Source organism: Orycteropus afer, unplaced genomic scaffold (genome assembly GCF_000298275.1).
Source record: "Orycteropus afer afer isolate SDZICR_OR568_19922 unplaced genomic scaffold, OryAfe1.0 scaffold00323, whole genome shotgun sequence".
Classification (NCBI taxonomy): Eukaryota; Metazoa; Chordata; class Mammalia; order Tubulidentata; family Orycteropodidae; genus Orycteropus; species Orycteropus afer.
Genome location: NW_006921910.1, coordinates 1,524,536 through 1,543,487, shown reverse-complemented (window position 1 = coordinate 1,543,487; position 18,952 = coordinate 1,524,536). Strand labels below are relative to the sequence as shown.

The 18,952-nt window shown below is 39.5% G+C and overlaps 1 protein-coding gene across 1 annotated transcript in view; it reads right to left on the bottom strand.

Annotated features, from left to right (window-relative positions):
• Positions 1-18,952, bottom strand: part of DOCK3 (dedicator of cytokinesis 3) — a 738,119-nt gene that overhangs the window by 520,589 nt on the left and 198,578 nt on the right. Inside the window, exon 5 of the mRNA XM_007952017.2 lies at positions 420-516. Coding sequence (XP_007950208.2) covers positions 420-516 — 97 coding nt within the window. The remainder of the gene's footprint in view (positions 1-419; positions 517-18,952) is intronic.

Here is an 18,952-nt window from a genome sequence, read left to right as displayed (position 1 = left end):
ATTGTAAATTTTGGTCAATGACATGAGACAAAGTATATGTGAACTGCTGTATGAAAAGTGAATTTACTCTGTAAATCTTCACCCAAATCCTAATTAAAAATAATAATAATAATAAAAAAAAAAGTATCTGGGGAGAAAGAGATAAGTAAGACAGTTAAGGTGTTAGATATTATGGAAATTACATTTTAGTGATTGAGGTGAAGTAAGGAGCCTGAAGACATGAATAATTCATTTTCTTTGGCTAGGACAAAACTCAATCTTCCATATACCAGTTATTATTACAAACATACATTTGAAAAACTGCAAATATTTAGAATCTAGAAACATGGAATTGGCATAGGTTAGAAAAGTATTTCTCTCTTGGTACCATGGAACTTTAATGTTCCAGTAAGCTAGTTATCAACCAGTTATCAACTTACCACATATAGTTGTTTCCACAGACTGGCCCATTCTTGTAGAGTTGCTGTAACCTCAGTTACAATAGAATCTTCTAGTGGAACCACAGTTTCATACTGCCTACAACCAGAGACAAGAGACAGCAATATTATCTTTGATAAAAACTCAGAATACTGTCTGCTACCTTTTTCATGTGTTTCATTCTAATTTTAAATTTTCACAAATTTAAAGAAAGGTACATTTAATTGATTGCAAACTCTTTTTTGGTGATAGTTACAATTTTACTTCTAGAAATAATGTCTTAGATCTTTTTTCTTTAAAGAAAGACCATAACACTGTTCAACTCTTGCTGAGATTAACTTAGAAAGATTATTTGTGTCTTTAACAATTTTAAAGCATACAACTTTTAGCCCATGCTCTTAGTATACAAGATCTGATAGAACAAAAGAAAGAAAGGGAAGGAAGAATGCAAAGAATGAATAGGAAGAATGGACAGAAAAAAAAAGAACGAAAAGCCCAGTCTGTGGTTTTGAAATACTTAATAATTTCTCCCTTATGTTGGTGTTACATTTCCTTAGAAACTGGCATCAGTAAAGGAATCTGAGCCTGGTAAAGGCATTCTGACCTTGGGACCAGAAAGTTTTCTCTTAGCGTACTTCATAAGCAGCGTGTATGTGGTGCCACTCCCATCTTGTACTAATTGCCAAAGATTTACCAGTGAACAAAAACGGACAGGGATTCTATCTTCAAAGAGCTCTTGGTCTGGATAGGTTGTCAGACAAACAAATAATCACAACAAATATATACAGACAGTGATAAATCTGAGAAGAAAACGAAAGGGTACAATAAGGGATTTTAGCTGGGGGACAAGACTGCAGATGAGAAGATCAGTGAAGGTTCCTCTGAACAAGTGGCGTTGAAAAAAGGACAAAATGGTGCAAAAATGACATGATGGGAAAAGTGTGTGAGAGGGGAGGACTATATGTGGTGTCACTAAGATGACTGAAACCAGTATTTTGATTTTTTAGACAAAGAGAACATCATGCACTTGGAAATAGCAAGAAAAAAATGTATTTCACAAAATTAGCATTAAGTATCATTTATTTCCACGGGAAGATAGCTGACAAAGCACCACCGTATTCAAGATGACTCAGGCATTAATACTGAGCATCAGTGAATATACAAGTTACTTGATTATGTTTTGTGGTTTTATTCTGTGTCACTTATCTCAGCAGATTAAAAAAAAAATTCCTCTTAGAATGATACTAGAAAATAACTTACATTCATTATATTTACAAGCTGATTAGAATAAAAGTTTGTTAAGAGTAAAATGTGCTACATTTTTTTCTTATGTTACCAGTATTCAAGGTAGTGGTGATCCAAAACTCAACTTTACTGATGATTTCAAATACTATTGTAATAGTTTGAAAAGAATGTGGTTTGTTTCTTAAAAAATTAGTAAATGATACTGAAGGTTTTCTGAGATGAAAAAGAGCAAGACAATGATAAATGCTAGCACTCAGAAAAAAACAAGTCACAAGTGATTTACTGTTGCTGGTTAAGTACCATGGAGTTGGCTCATACTCATAGCAACCCTATGTACAATGGAACAAAACGCTGCCCGATCCTTTGCCATCCTCACAATCTTTGCTATGTTGAACCCATCATTGTAGCCACAGTGTCAATCCATCTCATTGAGAATCTTCTTCCCCTTTTTCGCCAACCCCCTACTAAGCATGACATACTTCTCCAGGGACTGGTCTCTTCTAACAACATGAACAAAGCACATGGGATACAGTGTGGCCATTCTCACTTCTAAGGAGCATTCCAGCTGTATTTTTTCCAAGACAGATTTGTTCATTCTTTTGGCCAACCAAACAAATCTCACTACTATCAAGTTGATTCTGACTCATAGCAACCCCCATTAAGTTTCAAAGGCTGCACATCTTTGTGTGTGTGTGTGTGTGTGTGCAAATTAATATATGATTTATCAAATGTTATTTCATGAAATTGTCTTCACAGTGTTGATGCTACATAAGATAATTTCAACATACACAATTCTGTATTGGCTGTAGAAACTCAAACCCATTGCTATCAAATGAATTTGAATTCACAGTGACCCTATAGGACAAAGTATAACTCCCTATAGGGTTTCCAAGGCTGTGAAACTTTATGGAAACAGAATGCCACAACTCTCTCCATGGAGAAGTTGATGATTTCGAATTACTCACCTTATGGTTAGCAGCTGAATACTGAACCACTATGTCACCAGGATTCCTACTGACTATATAAAACAGGTTAATTTTGGATCCTGAATTAAACGTGAAATTAGCTCTATCTTCCTGCTCTACTGTGACTTGTTGCTAAGGTTTGATTTAGGTCTACATACTGCTATTTGTTTTTTATTTGTCATCTAATTTTTGTTTCTCTGATTCTTCCCCCCCCACACACACACACACCCCAAAGGTTATATATCTTTACAGAAGCAGACAGCTTCATCTTTCTTTCACAGAGTGGCTGGTGGTTTTGAACCACTGACTTTTTGGTTAGCAGCCAAATGCCTTAAACACTACACCACCAGAGCTCCTTACTGTTTTGGCAGTCCATAGTATGTTCAGTATTCTTTGCCAAGACCATAATTCAAAGGCATCAACTCTTCTTCGGTCTTCCTTACTCATTGTCCAGCTTTCACATGCATACGAGGCAATTAAAATTCCATGGCTTGGGTCAGGTGCACCTTAGCCTTCAAAGCAACATCTTTAGTCTTTAACACTTTAAAGAGGCCTTTTGCAGCAGATTTGCCCAGTACAGTCCATCATCTTGACTGCTGTTTCCATGGGCATTGATTGTGGATTCAAGTAAAATGAAATCCCTGACAACTTCAATGTTATCTTCATTTATCATGATGTTGCTTACTGGTCCACTTGTGAGGGTTTTTGTTTTCTTTATGTTGAGGTGTAATCCATACTGAAGACCATTGTCTCTGATGTTTATCACTCAGTGCTTCAAGTCTTCTTCACTTTCAGCAAGCAAGGTTGTGTCATCTGCATATCGCAGGTTTTTAATGAGTCTTTCACCAAACTTGATGTCACATTCTTATTCAGATAGTCTAGATTCTCAGATTAGTTGCTCAGCATACAGCCTGAATAAGTATGGTGAAAGGATACAACCCTAGTACACACCTTTCCTGATTTCAAATCTTTCAGTATCTCCTTGTTCTGTTCAAACAGCTGCATCTTATTCTATGTACAGGTTCCTCATGAGGACAATTTAGCGTTCTGGAATTCCAATTCTTCACAATGTTATCCATAATTTGTTATGATTCACACAATCAAATGTTTTTGCGTAGTTCAGAAAACACACAAGTAAACATCTTTCCGCTATTCTTTGTTTTCAGCCTAGATCCATCTGACATTAGCAATGATATCCCTCCTTCCACGCCCTCTTTTGAATCCAGCCTGAATTTCTAGAAGTTCCCTGCCAATATACTGCTGCAACAGCAAAATTTTACTTGTGTGTGATATTAATAACATTGTTTGATAATTTGCACAATCTGGAAATTGGATCACCTTTCTTTAGAATGGGCACAAATGTGGATCTCTTTCGGTTGGCTTGCCAGGCAGCTGTCTTCCAACTTTCTTGGCATAAGCAACCAAGCACTTCCAGCACTGCATCCATTTGTTGAAACATCTCAGTGGGTATTCCATCAATTCCTGGAGCCTCGCTGACCAATTCCTTCAGTGCACCTTAGACTTCTTCCTTCAATACCATCAGTTCTTGATCATATGCTAGCTCCTAAAATGGTTGAATATAGACCAATTATTTTTGGTACAGTGACTCTATATTCCTTCCATCTTCTTTTGATGCTTCCTGCATCATTCAATATTTGGCCATAGAATCCTTCAATGTTGCAATTCAAATCTTGAATTATTTCTTCGTTCTTTCACCTTGAGAGAAATGTCAAGTATGTTCCTCCCTTTTGTTTTTCTAACTCCAGGTCTTTGCACATTTCATTATAATACTTTACTCTGTTCTTCTGAAGCCGCCCTTTTAAATATTCTATTCTGTTATGTTATTTCATCATTTCTTCCATTCATTTTAGCTACTCTCCATTCAAGAGCAAGTTTCAGAGTCTCTTCCAACATCCATTTTAGTCTTTTCTTCCTTTCCTGTCTTTTAAATGACCTTTTGCTTTTTTCATGGATGATGTTCTTAATGGCATCCCACAACTTGTTTGATCTTTAGTCACTGGTGTTGAATGAGTCAAATCTATTCTTCAGATGGTCGCTAAATTCAGGTGGGGTATAATCAAGGTCTTATTTTGGTTGTTGTGGACTTGTTTTCATTTTCTTCAGCTTCAACTTGAACTTGCACAGGAACAATTGATGATTTGTTCCACAGTCAGCTCCTGACCTTCTCATGACTGATCATATTGAGCTTCTCTGTCACCTCTTTCCACAGATGTAATAGATCTGACCCCTGTGTATTCCATCTGGCCAGGTCCACATCTATAGTTGCCATTTATGCTATTTAAAAAAGGTATTTGCAATGAATAAGTTGTTCATCATGCAAAATTCTATCACATGGTGTCTGGCATCATTTCTATCACCAAGGCCAAATTTTCCAACTACCATTGCTCCTTCTTCGTTTCCAACAATTATCAATACGTCTTGATTGCATGTCTGGTCAATTTCAGATTGCAGAAGTTGGTAACCAATCTTTACTTTCTTCATCTTTGGCTTTAGTGGTTGGTAAATTTGAATAATAGTAGTATTAACCTGTCTTCCTTATAGGCATATGGATACTACCCTATCACTGACAGCACTGTACTTCAGGATAGATCTTGAAATGTTCTTTTTGACAATGAATGTGACACTATTCTTCTTCAATTTTTCATTCCCAGAATAGCAGACCATATGACTGACTGATACAAAATGGCCAATACCAGTCCATTTCAGCTCATGAATGCCTAGGATATCGATCTTTATGGGTTCCATTTCATTTCTGACAACTTCTAGTTTTCCTAGATTCATACTTTGTACATTCCTCATTCTGATTATTAATGGATGCTTGCAGCTGTTTCTTCTCACTTTGAGTTGTGCCACATCAGCAAATGAAGCTTTACTCCATCCATGTCATTAAGGTCAATTCTACTTTGAGGAGGCAGTTCTTCACCAGTCATATTTTGAGTGCCTTCCAACCTGGGGGGGAGGGCGCTCATCTTCCAGGACTATATCAGACAGTGTTTCACTGCTATTCATAAGGTTTTCAGTGGCCAAGTTTTTTCAGAATTGGATGGCCCTGTCCTTTTTCCCAGTCAGTCTTATTCTGGATGCCCTGCTGCAATCTGCCCAACATGGGTGACCCTGCTGATATTTAAAATGCCAGTGGCATATCCAGCATCACAGTAACATGTAAGCCATGGCAGTATGACAAACTGACAATTGGTGAAAATGACTTACTACACAAAACTAAACTGAATTATAATATACCATTTATTTCTTCAAGCTACTGGATAACTGGGCATAAGCATAAGCAACAATTTCTGAAGTAGGTTTAAGAGTGCTGCAGAAAAAAATTAGGAGATTAACAGAAACAATCAGGAATAAACTAAAAAAACCCAAACTCATAATGACCCCTCCATGGGTTTCCAAGACAGTTATCACTATGGAAGTAGATTGCCCAATCTTCCTTCCAAGGAGTGGCTGGTAGGTTTGAACCTCCAGCCTTCTAGTTAGCAGTCAAATGCCTTCGGTACTATGCCACCAAAGCTCCCACAATCAAGAATATCACAATCATAATAAAAGAACATAAAGTACAAATAGCTGCTAACCATGTGGCATCAACTATAAATCCTAGTGTTGTTCTGAAGAAAGAGGTTCACTATAAACTGTTGCAGTCAGATTAAGTGCCATGAAAGAAGTGTGGTTTAGGTGATTTTTGAAGGAAGATTGGGTTTCAAGGAGAAAAGAGAATGCCCTGTAGACTGTAATATGCTATCAAAAGAGGTATAGAGAAAATAAAGTACAAGCATATTAAAGAACATTCATGCTGGTGACGCATGGAGATACATATGTCATTAATGTCATGACAAACATGCACATGGAGAATAGTGTCATTAGTGTAAGGCTACGAGATTTAGACTTGACACTGTATGGAAATGGGCACACATGGGAGATGTTATAATAAGAGTGAGATTAATGAAAAAATTATGAACAGGATAAAATGGAATATAAATTATTCCAGTTTATGGAATGGTTCATATTTATGGGGGTGGTTCATCTATTTAGGTATTCAGCTATTTTACTCACTGATATCTACGAAAAACTTACACTGTTCCTATTTTAAAATTCTAAGATATATGACTTACCACAAATTATACTAATGTTAGCCTAAATCACTCCTAATTTATCTCTCTCACTGTAATACACACATATCTTGAAATTTCCTAAAATTAAGAGAGAGTATTATTTGCAAACATATTATTCCATAGGACAGGTAGAATGAAGTTGGAGCACTAAGAAAAATAGCCAAATAAAATGGATTAGTAAACTGATTTCCAAAAGAATCCCAGTTTCATATAGTGTAAGGAGTTTTATGAGAAGCCAAATTTGGCAGAGAGAAGAGAAGATCCTTTAAGTCTATGGATTTTGCACAGCAATGCAGCTAAGAGTAAGACACATGGGACAGAATAACTTGAACTCAATTCTTAGTTCTTCCACTTCCTAGCCATGCTACTTTGTGGCCTTGCTTTCTTCGTCTGAATAACTAGATAATCCCACTACCACTCTGAGATTCCAAAGTATAATTCAATGTACATAAAGTGTCAAATAAAATGCTTACTATAAAAAACAAGCCCGTTGTCATCGAGTCAATTCTGATTCATGGTGATCTACTATAAAGGGTAATAAATAAATGGTAACTATTGATTCTCAGTCTTTTCATTTTAATTACTTACAAATGACCAAAGAGTATCTAGAGTAAAAAATATGAGCTACCTACATTTCATATTGTACTTTAAAATATATTTTATGGAGATTTCTTGTCAAAATAGCTTTGCAAATTCATACTGGCATAATCCTTCAGTTCCCAACATAAAGCAATAATTTTATAAAATACATTTCTGAGCTCTGAAATAAAGTGAGTGTCTCACTGGAATAGCAATAGCACAGAGCAGTCAACCATGTTGAAATCACAGGCTTCCTAGGCTCTGGAGTCAAAATCCAGTGATGTTACTGGGAGTTTAGATTTAGAGGGATAACAGAGACAAAAAGTTCCCCAAGTAAGAAGGAAACCAAGGCCAAGTTCACTGTTCAAAGCCCCAGACTTAGAAAAGGAAACCAATTACCCAGTGAAGTAGAGTCTGCAAAGAAGCCAACCTAGTGGCAGCTACAGTCAGTTTCCAGAAGCAACAGGCCTTGTGGGAGCATCCAGTTTTGATCTGGTGGGGGCAGGAAAGGGAAGAGGCAGGATTAAATATGGTGATCAGAGTATGGCTCACTGAGAAAAAAAAACCTGAAGGAAGTGACAGAATTATCCAGGCACGTATTTCAAGCATAGGAACAGTTTGAGCAAAAGTCTTAAGGCCAGAGTATATCTGATATACATGTGAATAAAACAAGGAAGCAAGTATAGTTGAAGAACAGTGAGAAAAAGAGAAATAGGGAAGACCACCATCTGTCTGTCAGTTTGTCATACTGTGGTGGTTTATATGTTGCTGTGATGTTGGAAGCTATGCCACCAGTATTTCAAATACCAGCAGGGTCACTCAGGGTGGATAGGTTTCAGAGAGCTTCCAGATTAAGATACACTAGGGAGAAAGGCCTGGCAACCTACTTCCAAAAATTAGCCAATGAAAACCTTATAATTATATCACTTTCTTGTTTGGACTCATCATCAGGGGGGTTAATTGCTAGAAGAGGACACCATGTTAGGTGAAGAAGAGGGCCAACAAGGGCCAGGGAGACCCTTCATAAGATGGATTGCACAGTAGCTTCAATAATGGACTAGAACATGAAGATGATGCAGGATCAGGCAACATTTTGTTCTTTTATACACAGGGTCACCATGAGTCAGAGTCGACTCAGTGGCAGATAGTTAGCTAGCTATCTGGAGAGAAGTTTAAAGGCAATCAGACATAAAACTTCGTAAGCCATTATAAGGACTTTGGGTTTTGCTCTGAGTGAGATGGGAGCCACTGGAAAGTTTTAAACAGAGTAGTAATATGATTTAACTTTTAAGAATCTCTCCAGTACCTATGATAAGAACAAGTAACACATGGGTGGGTGGCCTGGATAGAAGCAGGGAGACTAATTAGAAAGTACTACAGTAACAGGCAAGAAAAAGTATAATCATATCAAGTCCTTGCTTTACATTCCATATCATGATGTATGAATGTATGACACTGAGCTTGTCTTTCTACCTCTAAGCTACTTAATGCTATACAAAGCATGACCCCACCCTTGAGTTCTTCATGTTCTTTTGGCAGCTGAATCTCAGTTGACCTTTGTATCCCCTCCTCTCTCTCTTATCCACTTTTGAGCCCCAAGATGCCCCAATACACTGTGGTAATGATAATGACCTAAAACTCCTACAACACATGTAAGTGAAATACACATTAATTAGAGGCAGAGTCTCACACTGTCTTTTCAGTTCCTTTTTTTTTTTTTTTTAATTGTGCCTTAGTGCAAACCTACAGAGTGGAATTTGTTTTACAATCAACATTTTGTGTACGTTTGGTTTCCTTCCCTAATTACCATCCCTAATCCTAAGCCAGTTCCCTCCTCTCCCTTCCCAGTAACAACCCCCGCCCCACCCCATACCCCTCATAATTATGCATTCCTGTGTGTCCTGCTTTTCCTCCATGTGAATGTTACCCCTCTGCTGCCCCATGGCCATCTACTCCATGGGATGTGTCTCTGTAGAGTATGTGGGTGCATCACCCTGGGTTGAGTGGTCTGCATGTACATCTTATTTACTATTGGGCTGAAAGCCAGCCCTTGGAAGTGAGTTTTATCCCAGGCTCAAAGTATATCTCAGGGCCATATAGTCTTGGGGGTCCCACCAGAGTCCATCTGACCAGTAATTCTGGTCCTTATTGTGTTTTGGGATTTTGTTCCACGTTTTTCCTCCCACTCTATCCAGAATCTCCAGTTATGATCCCTTCCTGAGTGGCTGGCATTGGTAGTCAGACACCATCTAGTTCTTCTGGTCTCGAGCCCTATGTCCTAGGGCTGATTGTTTCCAAATGCCCTTGGTTTTTTGCACTCTTCTTTGCTTCCAACCATAGGAGACCATTACCTGTATCTTAGATGGCCACTAGAAAGCTTTTAAGACCCCAGTTGCTACTCACCAATGCAGTTTGTGGTACAAGATTTTTATGTATTTTGTTGTGCCAACTGAGTCTGGCATCCCCCAATACCATAGTCCTGAGTCAGTAGATCCAGTGGATCTCTCTCCCACAGTGTCTGGCTGTCTGTGAGGGATTCCTCTGTCTGTCTTCTGTTGTTTCTGTAAGGATTGCAGGTATTTTGTATCACTGGCATCTGTGCAAGATTAGCCTCAACTGAATCTATCCTTGGTCTAGAGTATAATCCTGTTCACTGACCCCCATCTGATCTTCTCAGATATTTACATGTTTAGCTGTAGCCTGGTGTTTGGTGTTAACAGTAACACAGTACTGTGCATATACCGGTATTAGCCTGTCATCTGTATCTTACATCCACAATTTAGTGTCCTCCCTTTCCCCAATGTTATCATGCTAGTCACAGACTCTTTTCATACCATCCCTCCCCTTACCCAACTCAGCGTGTGGCCCCCAACTTGTCTGAATTATCCCTTCCCCTCCTGCCCTTCCCCAGTAACCTACAAAGTAAGTTCCTTTCCTTAAGCAAAGCCTTCTTTGTCTTTTCACAGTAATGGGCTCATACAATACTTGTCAGCTCCATTTTTGGGGGAAGTATATAGCATAGTGGCTAAGGCACTTGACTGCTAACCAGAAGGCAGGCGGTTCAAACCCACCAGCCACTCCTCGGAAGGAAGGTTGGGCAATCCTACTTCCGTAGTGATACTGCCTCGGAAACCCAAGGAGGGGTCGCTATGAGTCGGGGCCGACTCGACGGCAAACAACAACAACAACAGCAAATATAAGTTGAATTTGGGAGAAGTTTTCTAAATAGATCCTGCATGAGACCACAGGCCCAAGAAGAAATAAATAAATAAGTAAATAGATAAATAAAGGGCTTAAGAAAGATCAGAAGCAAGAGATCTTCCGGGTACAGCTAACCTATTGATTCCCTTTGATTGTGCTCCAAACTATGGTTAAAAAAAAATCTAGTAGATATAGAATGGATAAGATAACTTCATATACTCCATGATCTCTAATTGGAAGGATAATACTAACCAGAAAACCAAAACTGCAAAACGCAAAATGCTCACTATTCTGACACTGTGTGTAAGAGTTCAGAATAATCTCCAATCTCTTTTAGCCTCAGCATTCAATATAGTAAAAAAAACTAAATAAACTCAAGTTTTGATCCTTAGGATTGGTGAATGACAAGCTCAGTTGAATTCATGACCACTTCATGATTATTATTTTTATTTTTAGCATCTACCTTGCATAGAATCTGAGGATACAGAATAAGACACAGCCCCTGGCCTCAGCTTACAGTCCAGCAGAGGCAACAGGCACAGAAAGTGGTAAGTGCAAATTATAATACAGATTAGTACAAAAAGTGGCAAGAACAATTATCAAGAAATGCACAAGAGAGGGGCTCATGGAAGGCATCCTGGATGAAGGGATATCTGAGTGTCATAGTCTCCCAGCTATGAGCATTACAGAATATGTTTATATACAAGTTTCAGTTCAAGAAAAAAAAATAGTGAGGTACTTTTCATTTTTATTAATAATGAAAATAAATTAATTTTTATGGGAAATGTAATATAACTATTTAGATTACTTTCTTGAATAGGAAAAAATTTCAGTAAGAAACTTGGCACTGGTTTTTAACTGCTAAAATGTAACCATCTGGGCACACTTGAAATGCTGGCAGGTAGGCTGGCCACATGAGATCTATTGGCCAGGGATTTTCACCACTGTCAAAGAATTTGTCAGAAGAAGGGAAGGGCAATCTAGGCAGGGAAACAGTATGAGCAAAGGCACACAGAAAAGCAGCCTTGTGGCTGGGGGAGTAACAAACGTCTAGTTAAGGTGGGAGTAAAGTAAGGAAAGGCAAGAAAGTAAGCCCAGAGGCGGATCACAAAGGGCCTTATTTCCATACTTAGGCCCTTATTGGGAACAGCAGGAAGCCATTGAGGGTAACTGAGCAGGAGAAGGTCATTGTCACTTTGGTGGTCAGTGTGGACAATGAGTTGGGCAGAGGTGAGGGAAGGGGAGACTGTCCTTCCCTGTTCTACCTTAAAACACTAGTCACCACTGTCCTTGAGGTTTACAGTTCGCACATAGTACCTGCACCCTTAAGCCGTTAGGTATGGTGAGAGGGGGACCACAGGTCAGTGCTGAGAGACAGAAGGGATCCCCGCTACCTTCTTGCCCCAGTCCACAAGCCTCAGGGTGAACATAACTGTCCTTGATGAAGCCAACATGATCCTCATCTTCATTTACTTCTGGGCAGTTCTGCTCTCCTGTCTCAGGCAGCAGGTAGTGCCAGTAGCCGGTACCAGTATTAACAGCAGAGGTGGCATATGGAAGCAAGTACAATGGGGAGAGAAAGGACCACAGCCCCTAGCCCAACCTCTACAAGCACAGGCCAGGCCTGGGCCTCAGTGCCTGATCCAAGGGATGTGGCTGATGCTGTAGGGTGCTCCAAGGGCCCCACATGTTTTGGTTTGTCTCATTCTTGGAGAGGCCTGAAGACATGGGTGAGCCTTGGCCTCTACTAGAAATACCGATGGCTCCAAGGAGACCTCCAGATGCCAGGCAGTCCCAGGACACATAGTCCTGGAGGGGAGCAGTTAGTGCTGGATTCACGTGTTAGTACGTGAATCAGAGGAGTACCTGGAGCAGGAATATCCAGGCTACTGGAGTACCTGCAGGGACTGTGCATATCCTGGTAGGAAGTTTCTGACTGGGGTGGCCAGAACCTGGATCCATTTCATGAATCTTAAAGTTAAAAGGCAGTAGGGTACTGATTTAGAAAGAATGGTAACCCATAAATCATAAAGGAGATAGAAGGGAGATACTTGGTAACACAGAAGGCTTTGATCACCATCACTACTAAACCTCTCTTTCCAGCAGAAGAAGCCCTTCCCTCCCTAATTAATGAGGGTGTCCTTGCCTTGCTTGAAAAATTTTAGATTACCTGACCTGAGAGTTACATTAGAAAGGAAATCCAATTCTCTGATGCCCTATCCCACTCCATCACTGCTTCTACAGTCAGGCCAGGATATGACGGGAGAAGGGTTGAGGGAACAACTATAAAATCAAATCTAGAGGAAGCTTATATACCAAAAGAATGCCAAGATTTTGGTAACTTAAATATGAAAAAAAATCTGGAGAACATTAGGAAGCAAATTCTGATAGTGATAATTTAAGGAGAAAAGAGTAACTGTAGAAATTGTGCTGAATTTTTCAATATGGCTGCACTCATCAGAGATTATGGATTTAATAGACTATCTCAAACAACTGGGAGTGGTTCTAACTGAGTGGTCAGTTGGTTGATTGAAACTTGGACTCAACAGTCTACTAAACAAAGCAAAGGAAGAAATACAAACATTTAGGGAAACAGGAAGGTTGGACTTGATTAATTATGTCCTCCTTCAAGCCCAGAAGGCACTCCCTGTACCAAGTCATTGAGACATACATTGATAACGGAAGCAACCACATCTCCAAAACACAGTTCTTTTCTGTAGGCTGGTGATACAGGTGGAAAAAGCTATCGATGAAATGGGCTCCCTGATTTCAGAGACACCAGGATCCCAAGATGGCAAAAGCTAAGAAGGAGCACTTAATTGCTAGAGAGGAGCATATGTAAATAACAGATATAGATAAACTCAAAACTCACTGCCATCAACTCGATTCCAACTCATAGTGACCCCCTTTGGGTTTCTGAGGAGGTAAATCTTTACGGAAGTACATTGCCCAGTCTTCCTACCACAGAGTGGCTGGTGGGTTTGAACCACCAACCTTCTGGTTAGCAGTTAGGCACTATGCCACCAGAGCTCCTTAATGGCTCATTTGTTGTTGTTGTTGTTGTTTGCCATTGAGTCAGCCCCGACTCATAGCGACCCCTCCTTGGGTTTCCGAGGCAGTATCACTACAGAAGTAGGATTGCCCAACCTTCCTTCCGAGGGCTCATAGGAGAGCAAAAACCAACAGTCTGGGCACTGGGTAAAGGAAACATGAATAAAATAAGAGCAAAGAAGATCAACAAATTTGGTCCATGAGAGTAGTGACTGTTAAAGTTATACCAAACAAAACCAAACTCACTGCCATCAAGTCAATTCCAACTCATAACAACCCCCTTTGGCCTTCTGAGGTGGTAAATCTTTATGGAAGTAGATTGTCCAGTCTTCCTTCTGCGGAGTGGCTGATGGTCTTGAACCACCAACCTTTTGGCTAGCAATCAAATGCCTAGGCACTAGAAGGCTAGATTTTAGAACAGAGTTCTATTTTCCATCAGTCTAGCTAGCATGCTATACACCTAGTTTGCTATCCCACTGCACAGTCTTGTGCAGAGTTTCATAAAAAACTTCTTCTCTATAAACCACCTCTGTCTCTGAGAGCAATTCTTTCTCACCAGAAGACAAGAACCTATCTGGGTTTCATGGGATCCCCCTCCTGTAACACTGATGGTACCCCAGATGGGACGCCGCTAAGCCAAGGCCAGTCAAGGTGGTGATGGCCCCTGGCCATAGGACAGGATGAAAGCAGCCACTGGAGCGATCTTCCTCCATAAACATCCTCTCCTTGGGTAAGCAAAACCTCTTGCCTCAGGCTGAGGAACTAGGTAGAGAGTTACCCTTTAACTCTCTATTCTTCCCAGGATTTTTCTTCTCAAATGCTCCTTTCACTTCTAACTCCTTTATTTGTGTGTTGTTGTTGTTGTTGGTGGTGGTGGTGGTGGTGTTGGTGGTGGTGGTGACTGTTCTGGGTCACTGTCTTAAGTGATTGTGTAACTTCTGTTTGTGGTTAAGGGTGCTGTCCTGCAGAGAGGCAGGTGAGCGAGGACAGCTGAGCCTGAAGTTGTTCTGCCTACAGAGAGGCAAGTGAGTGAAGGGAGCCTTGTGATGTATGATTATTTCTGAGCCTGAATTTGTTTGTCCCAAGTAGAGGCAGGTGAATAAGAGCAATCTCATGGTGGCAGAGCAACATCCAGAAGTTTGTTGGACCCAGACACAGGTCAGGAAAAGTGGAAGAACTGGCATGTGGGCAACAATCTCCTTCTACCTTTGCAGATATAGAGAGCAGGCTGGAATGTTAGTAAGAATGGTCTGACCTGAAGGTATCTTTGGAGGTGCTTAGGGATTCCCATAGGACCAAAGCAAATAAAAATTCCATCAGTGTGCTTTTTAATTTGTATACAGAAAACACTGGTTATGAGAAACAGAATCATACATGGAGTCATCGTAGCAAAATTATAGTTCCTCACACAAATTCTAGACCAGAATCAGTTCTCTGACCCAGAGCCTCTTGAGTGAAGGAAAGAACTTGCCATAGTATCACAAGTGTGTACTGTAAATCTTTTAAAACTACCCCCAAAGAGATCCAAGCCTTCACTTAAAAAAAAAAAAAAAAACCTGCCATCAAGTCAATTCCAACTCATAGTGACCCACTGGGTTTCTGAAACAGTAAATCTTTACAAAAGTAGATTGCCCCACCTGCCTTCCATGGAGCAGCTGGTGGATTTGAACCCCCAACTTTCTAGTTGGCAGTGAAATGCCTTAGGCACCATGCCACCAGAGCTTCTTTTAAGACTTCACTAAGGTGACTGTATATTGGAAAAGGGAAAATATTTAGTCTTTTAGGTAGTAATGGACACTTACTCTGAATTAACCTAATTCCTTGGGATCCTGAATCCATTATATGGTTATTTCCTCAACTGTAGAGTTGGAATAGATATACTCAGCAACTAGCAGAATCTCTGTATTGGCTCCTGAACATGCTAGTTCTATCATGTTAGGAAGGGCCAAGAAAAATCACTTGGAGCTACTCCATTCCTTAATCAAAATAGTAAATGAAATGTATATCCTTTGGAGCATTATAAAGATTAGTGCTGCGATATTCAAAAAAATTTTTTAAAAAAAGCAAGAATATATTTCTATCACAAGCCAAATAAACTAGTATTATTTGGTAGAAGCAGAAAACACATGGAAATAATAATAGATAGTTTTAAATTTAGTCAGGTGCTAACCCCAAACACAACTGCTTTTCCAGATGTCCTATTATTATTAAGATGAATCAAAAATCTATCTTAGGGGATTTAATATATATTCATTGATTTGACAAATATTGTTTTCTCTATATCAATAAGAAAAACATAGGAAGTGGTTTACTTTCACCTGGAAGGAGTAGCAGTATATCTTCAACACCTAGTTCTGTGCCAAAATTTTTTTCTGGAGAGGCACTGACAATTTCACCATCCCACAAGATACCATGCTAATCTACTATATTTATAATGTCATGTTGGTGGAACAGTGAAAACAGGAAATCCTTAGTACTCTAAATGCCTAGGTAGGAAATGTAAATACCAGAGGAAGTGGACAATAAATCCCGTGGTTTCGGTCCCACCAACTCAATGAAATGTCTAAGGATACAGTGTAGGAAGCAGGATAAGCTATTCCTTCCAAAGTAAAGAACAACTGTAGCAATCTGCACACCCCTACCACTAAGAAGAATGCAAAATGTGTGGTGGGCTTCTTTGCATTTATGACACAATTTAATGTGATGATCTGACCCAGTTACTTAGCGACCCAAAAAGACTGCCAAGTCTTTTTAGGGTCCAGACCAAGAGAAGATTTTCCAATTGGTCCACAATACAAAACACTGTAGCTATGGATTTGTACTTATGACCCAGCAGATCAAATGGTACTCGAAGGATGTTTAGCAGATTATAGAGTGGGAAGCATGCTCCTCACAAAGGTGGTCACTAGTTCTTGACAAGACATGTTCTTTCCAGCAAGTAATTATTCTTCTTTGGACAACTACCTCTTGGACTATAACTGTGTCTTGGTAGACAATAAATACTAACATTGGTAACCACAAGATCTCAACTGCTCATCGTGAAGTAGGTGTTATCTTGTTTACCCTTTCAAACGGCCATCACTATGTCAACTCATGCCATAGCCCCATGGGGGAGAGTTCCTTATGAAAATGACAAAGGACAAGAAATACTGGAGCCTGGTTTACAAGCTGGCACCAGCTAGAAACCTGCGGTAAAAATAAAAGTGACTCTGAAGGTGCTCTGGTGGCACAGTGCCTAAGGCATCTGACTGCTAACTAGAAGGTTAGCAGTTCAAACCCACCAGCCACTCTGCCAAAGGAAGACTGGGCAATCTACTTCAGTAAAGATTTAATACCTCAGAAACCCAAAGGGGGTCACTAAGAGTCAGAATCAATTCAATGGCACTGATTTTCTGAAGGACAGTGGAAAGGAAGTATCTTTCAAGGATAGGGGGAAGGTCAGAAATTTGAACTGTATTTCTTATTCTATTCTCTATTTTGTCTATCTGCTTTGTCGCTTCTCTGCATTCAAAATTAAAATACCTAAAATGAGCTTAAACTAACCTGACTCATTGCCATTGAGTCAATTCTGACTCACAGCAACCCTAGAGCATAGGGTAGAACTGCCCCATTGAGTTTCCAAGACTATAAATCTTTATGGAAGCAGACCGCCTCATCTTTTTTTCCCACAGAGCAGCTGGTGGGTTTGAACTGTGAACCTTTTGGTTAGCAGCCGAATGCTGAAACTGTCTATTAAGAAGAGAAGGAAAAAGAAAACAACAACAAAAAAAGAAACAATGGCAACTTAAATTTAGAAGCTAAGATGCATCTAATGCCTACAATGGTTTTATTATAAACTAAAATGAGAATCCTGAAACAAATTACAATAAATGCTTTTGCTAAATATAATTATTTCTCATAATTAGGAAGTGTATAGCTCAGAGAGCTGCCTGCAAGAGTGATATGCAGGTGCTACAAGGCTTGCATCCATTGAGATGCTATGAATCTATTTGCTTACCATGCAAAAGCTTTGCTTTAACAAGTGATTGTCACCTCTATCAGACCCAATAGCATTTTTTTAATAAATATTTTATAATGTCACTTTTACTATTCTGCAATGAAATTAATAGATAATACATCCTATTTAAATATAAGCAAATTCAAAGTCTTGTAATTTAAAATTCAAGAATTACTCTATAGCTTCTAGATTAGTAAATTATTTATCAGGTTTAATAGCTTAATCTCTTCAAAAGTATTAGCAATTCTTTGTATGAATATTTTCTAAAGCTTGATTCACTGGAAATAAAAACAATAGCCTGCTTAGGTAATAATTTTATTCATCAACTACTTTCCAGGTTAGTTTTTTATAATACTGTTACTGTCTAATTGTCTTCACAAAACCCAAAGGCTAAGAAGCTTCTTTAGCTACTTTAAAAAGGAGAATTAACATTAGAAAGTTTGCTACAAAACACTGATATCAGTACAAGACCATAGTTAGACAGGAGGATATAGACCTAAAGCCACGAGAACTGAGATGGCTGAGCAAGGAGCGCCTACTCAGGGACTCTATGGACATGGCTAACAAGCAAAGGCAGTTAGGCTGGATGAACCTATCATACTGCAGTTCAGAACTGGACATATGTAATGACATGTGCAGAAGTAAGCTTCAGATAAGCAGATTAATTTAAAACAAACAGGCCTTCAAAGTCAGAAACAAGGGTCAGAAATACTAAATTAGGATTACAAGAAGAAGAAACAAGGGAGAAGCTGAATATACAAATAAACAATGGCCAGACCATATACGCTACAGAACTCTAATCCACAATCTCTGTAGCAACCAGTCCCCTGTAGCCAAACCACAATCTCAACAATAATTAGCCAAGAATAGTTAGTACTTGGGCAATAACTATCAGTTTCCCTATTTCTTACCAACACTTCTAACTCAAAACCAACCAGATTAAGCCAAATACATTCCCCAAATCAATCATAATAGATTTGCCCACCTCTACTTAACTGACTCCAGCTTCCTTAACTCAACAATCTCCAATCTCCAATTGGGAGCATATCCAAAGCTTGCTTTTTGTTTAACTATAAAGCTTTGCCACTCCCCAGTCTGCTTCTGAATCTCTGTCAAACACAAGTGATAGTGGCTGACTCCCTTGCTATGTTGTTGTTGTTGTTAGGTGCCGTTGAGTCGTCTCTGACTCATAGGGACCCCATGCACAGCTGAACAAAATACTGCCTGATCCCGCGCCAGCTCGACAATCCCTGCTATACTTGAGTCCATCATCCCAGCCACCATGTCAATCCATCTTGCTGAAAGCCTCCCCCTCTTTGGTCGACCCTCCACCTTACCAAGCATGACATCCTTCTCCA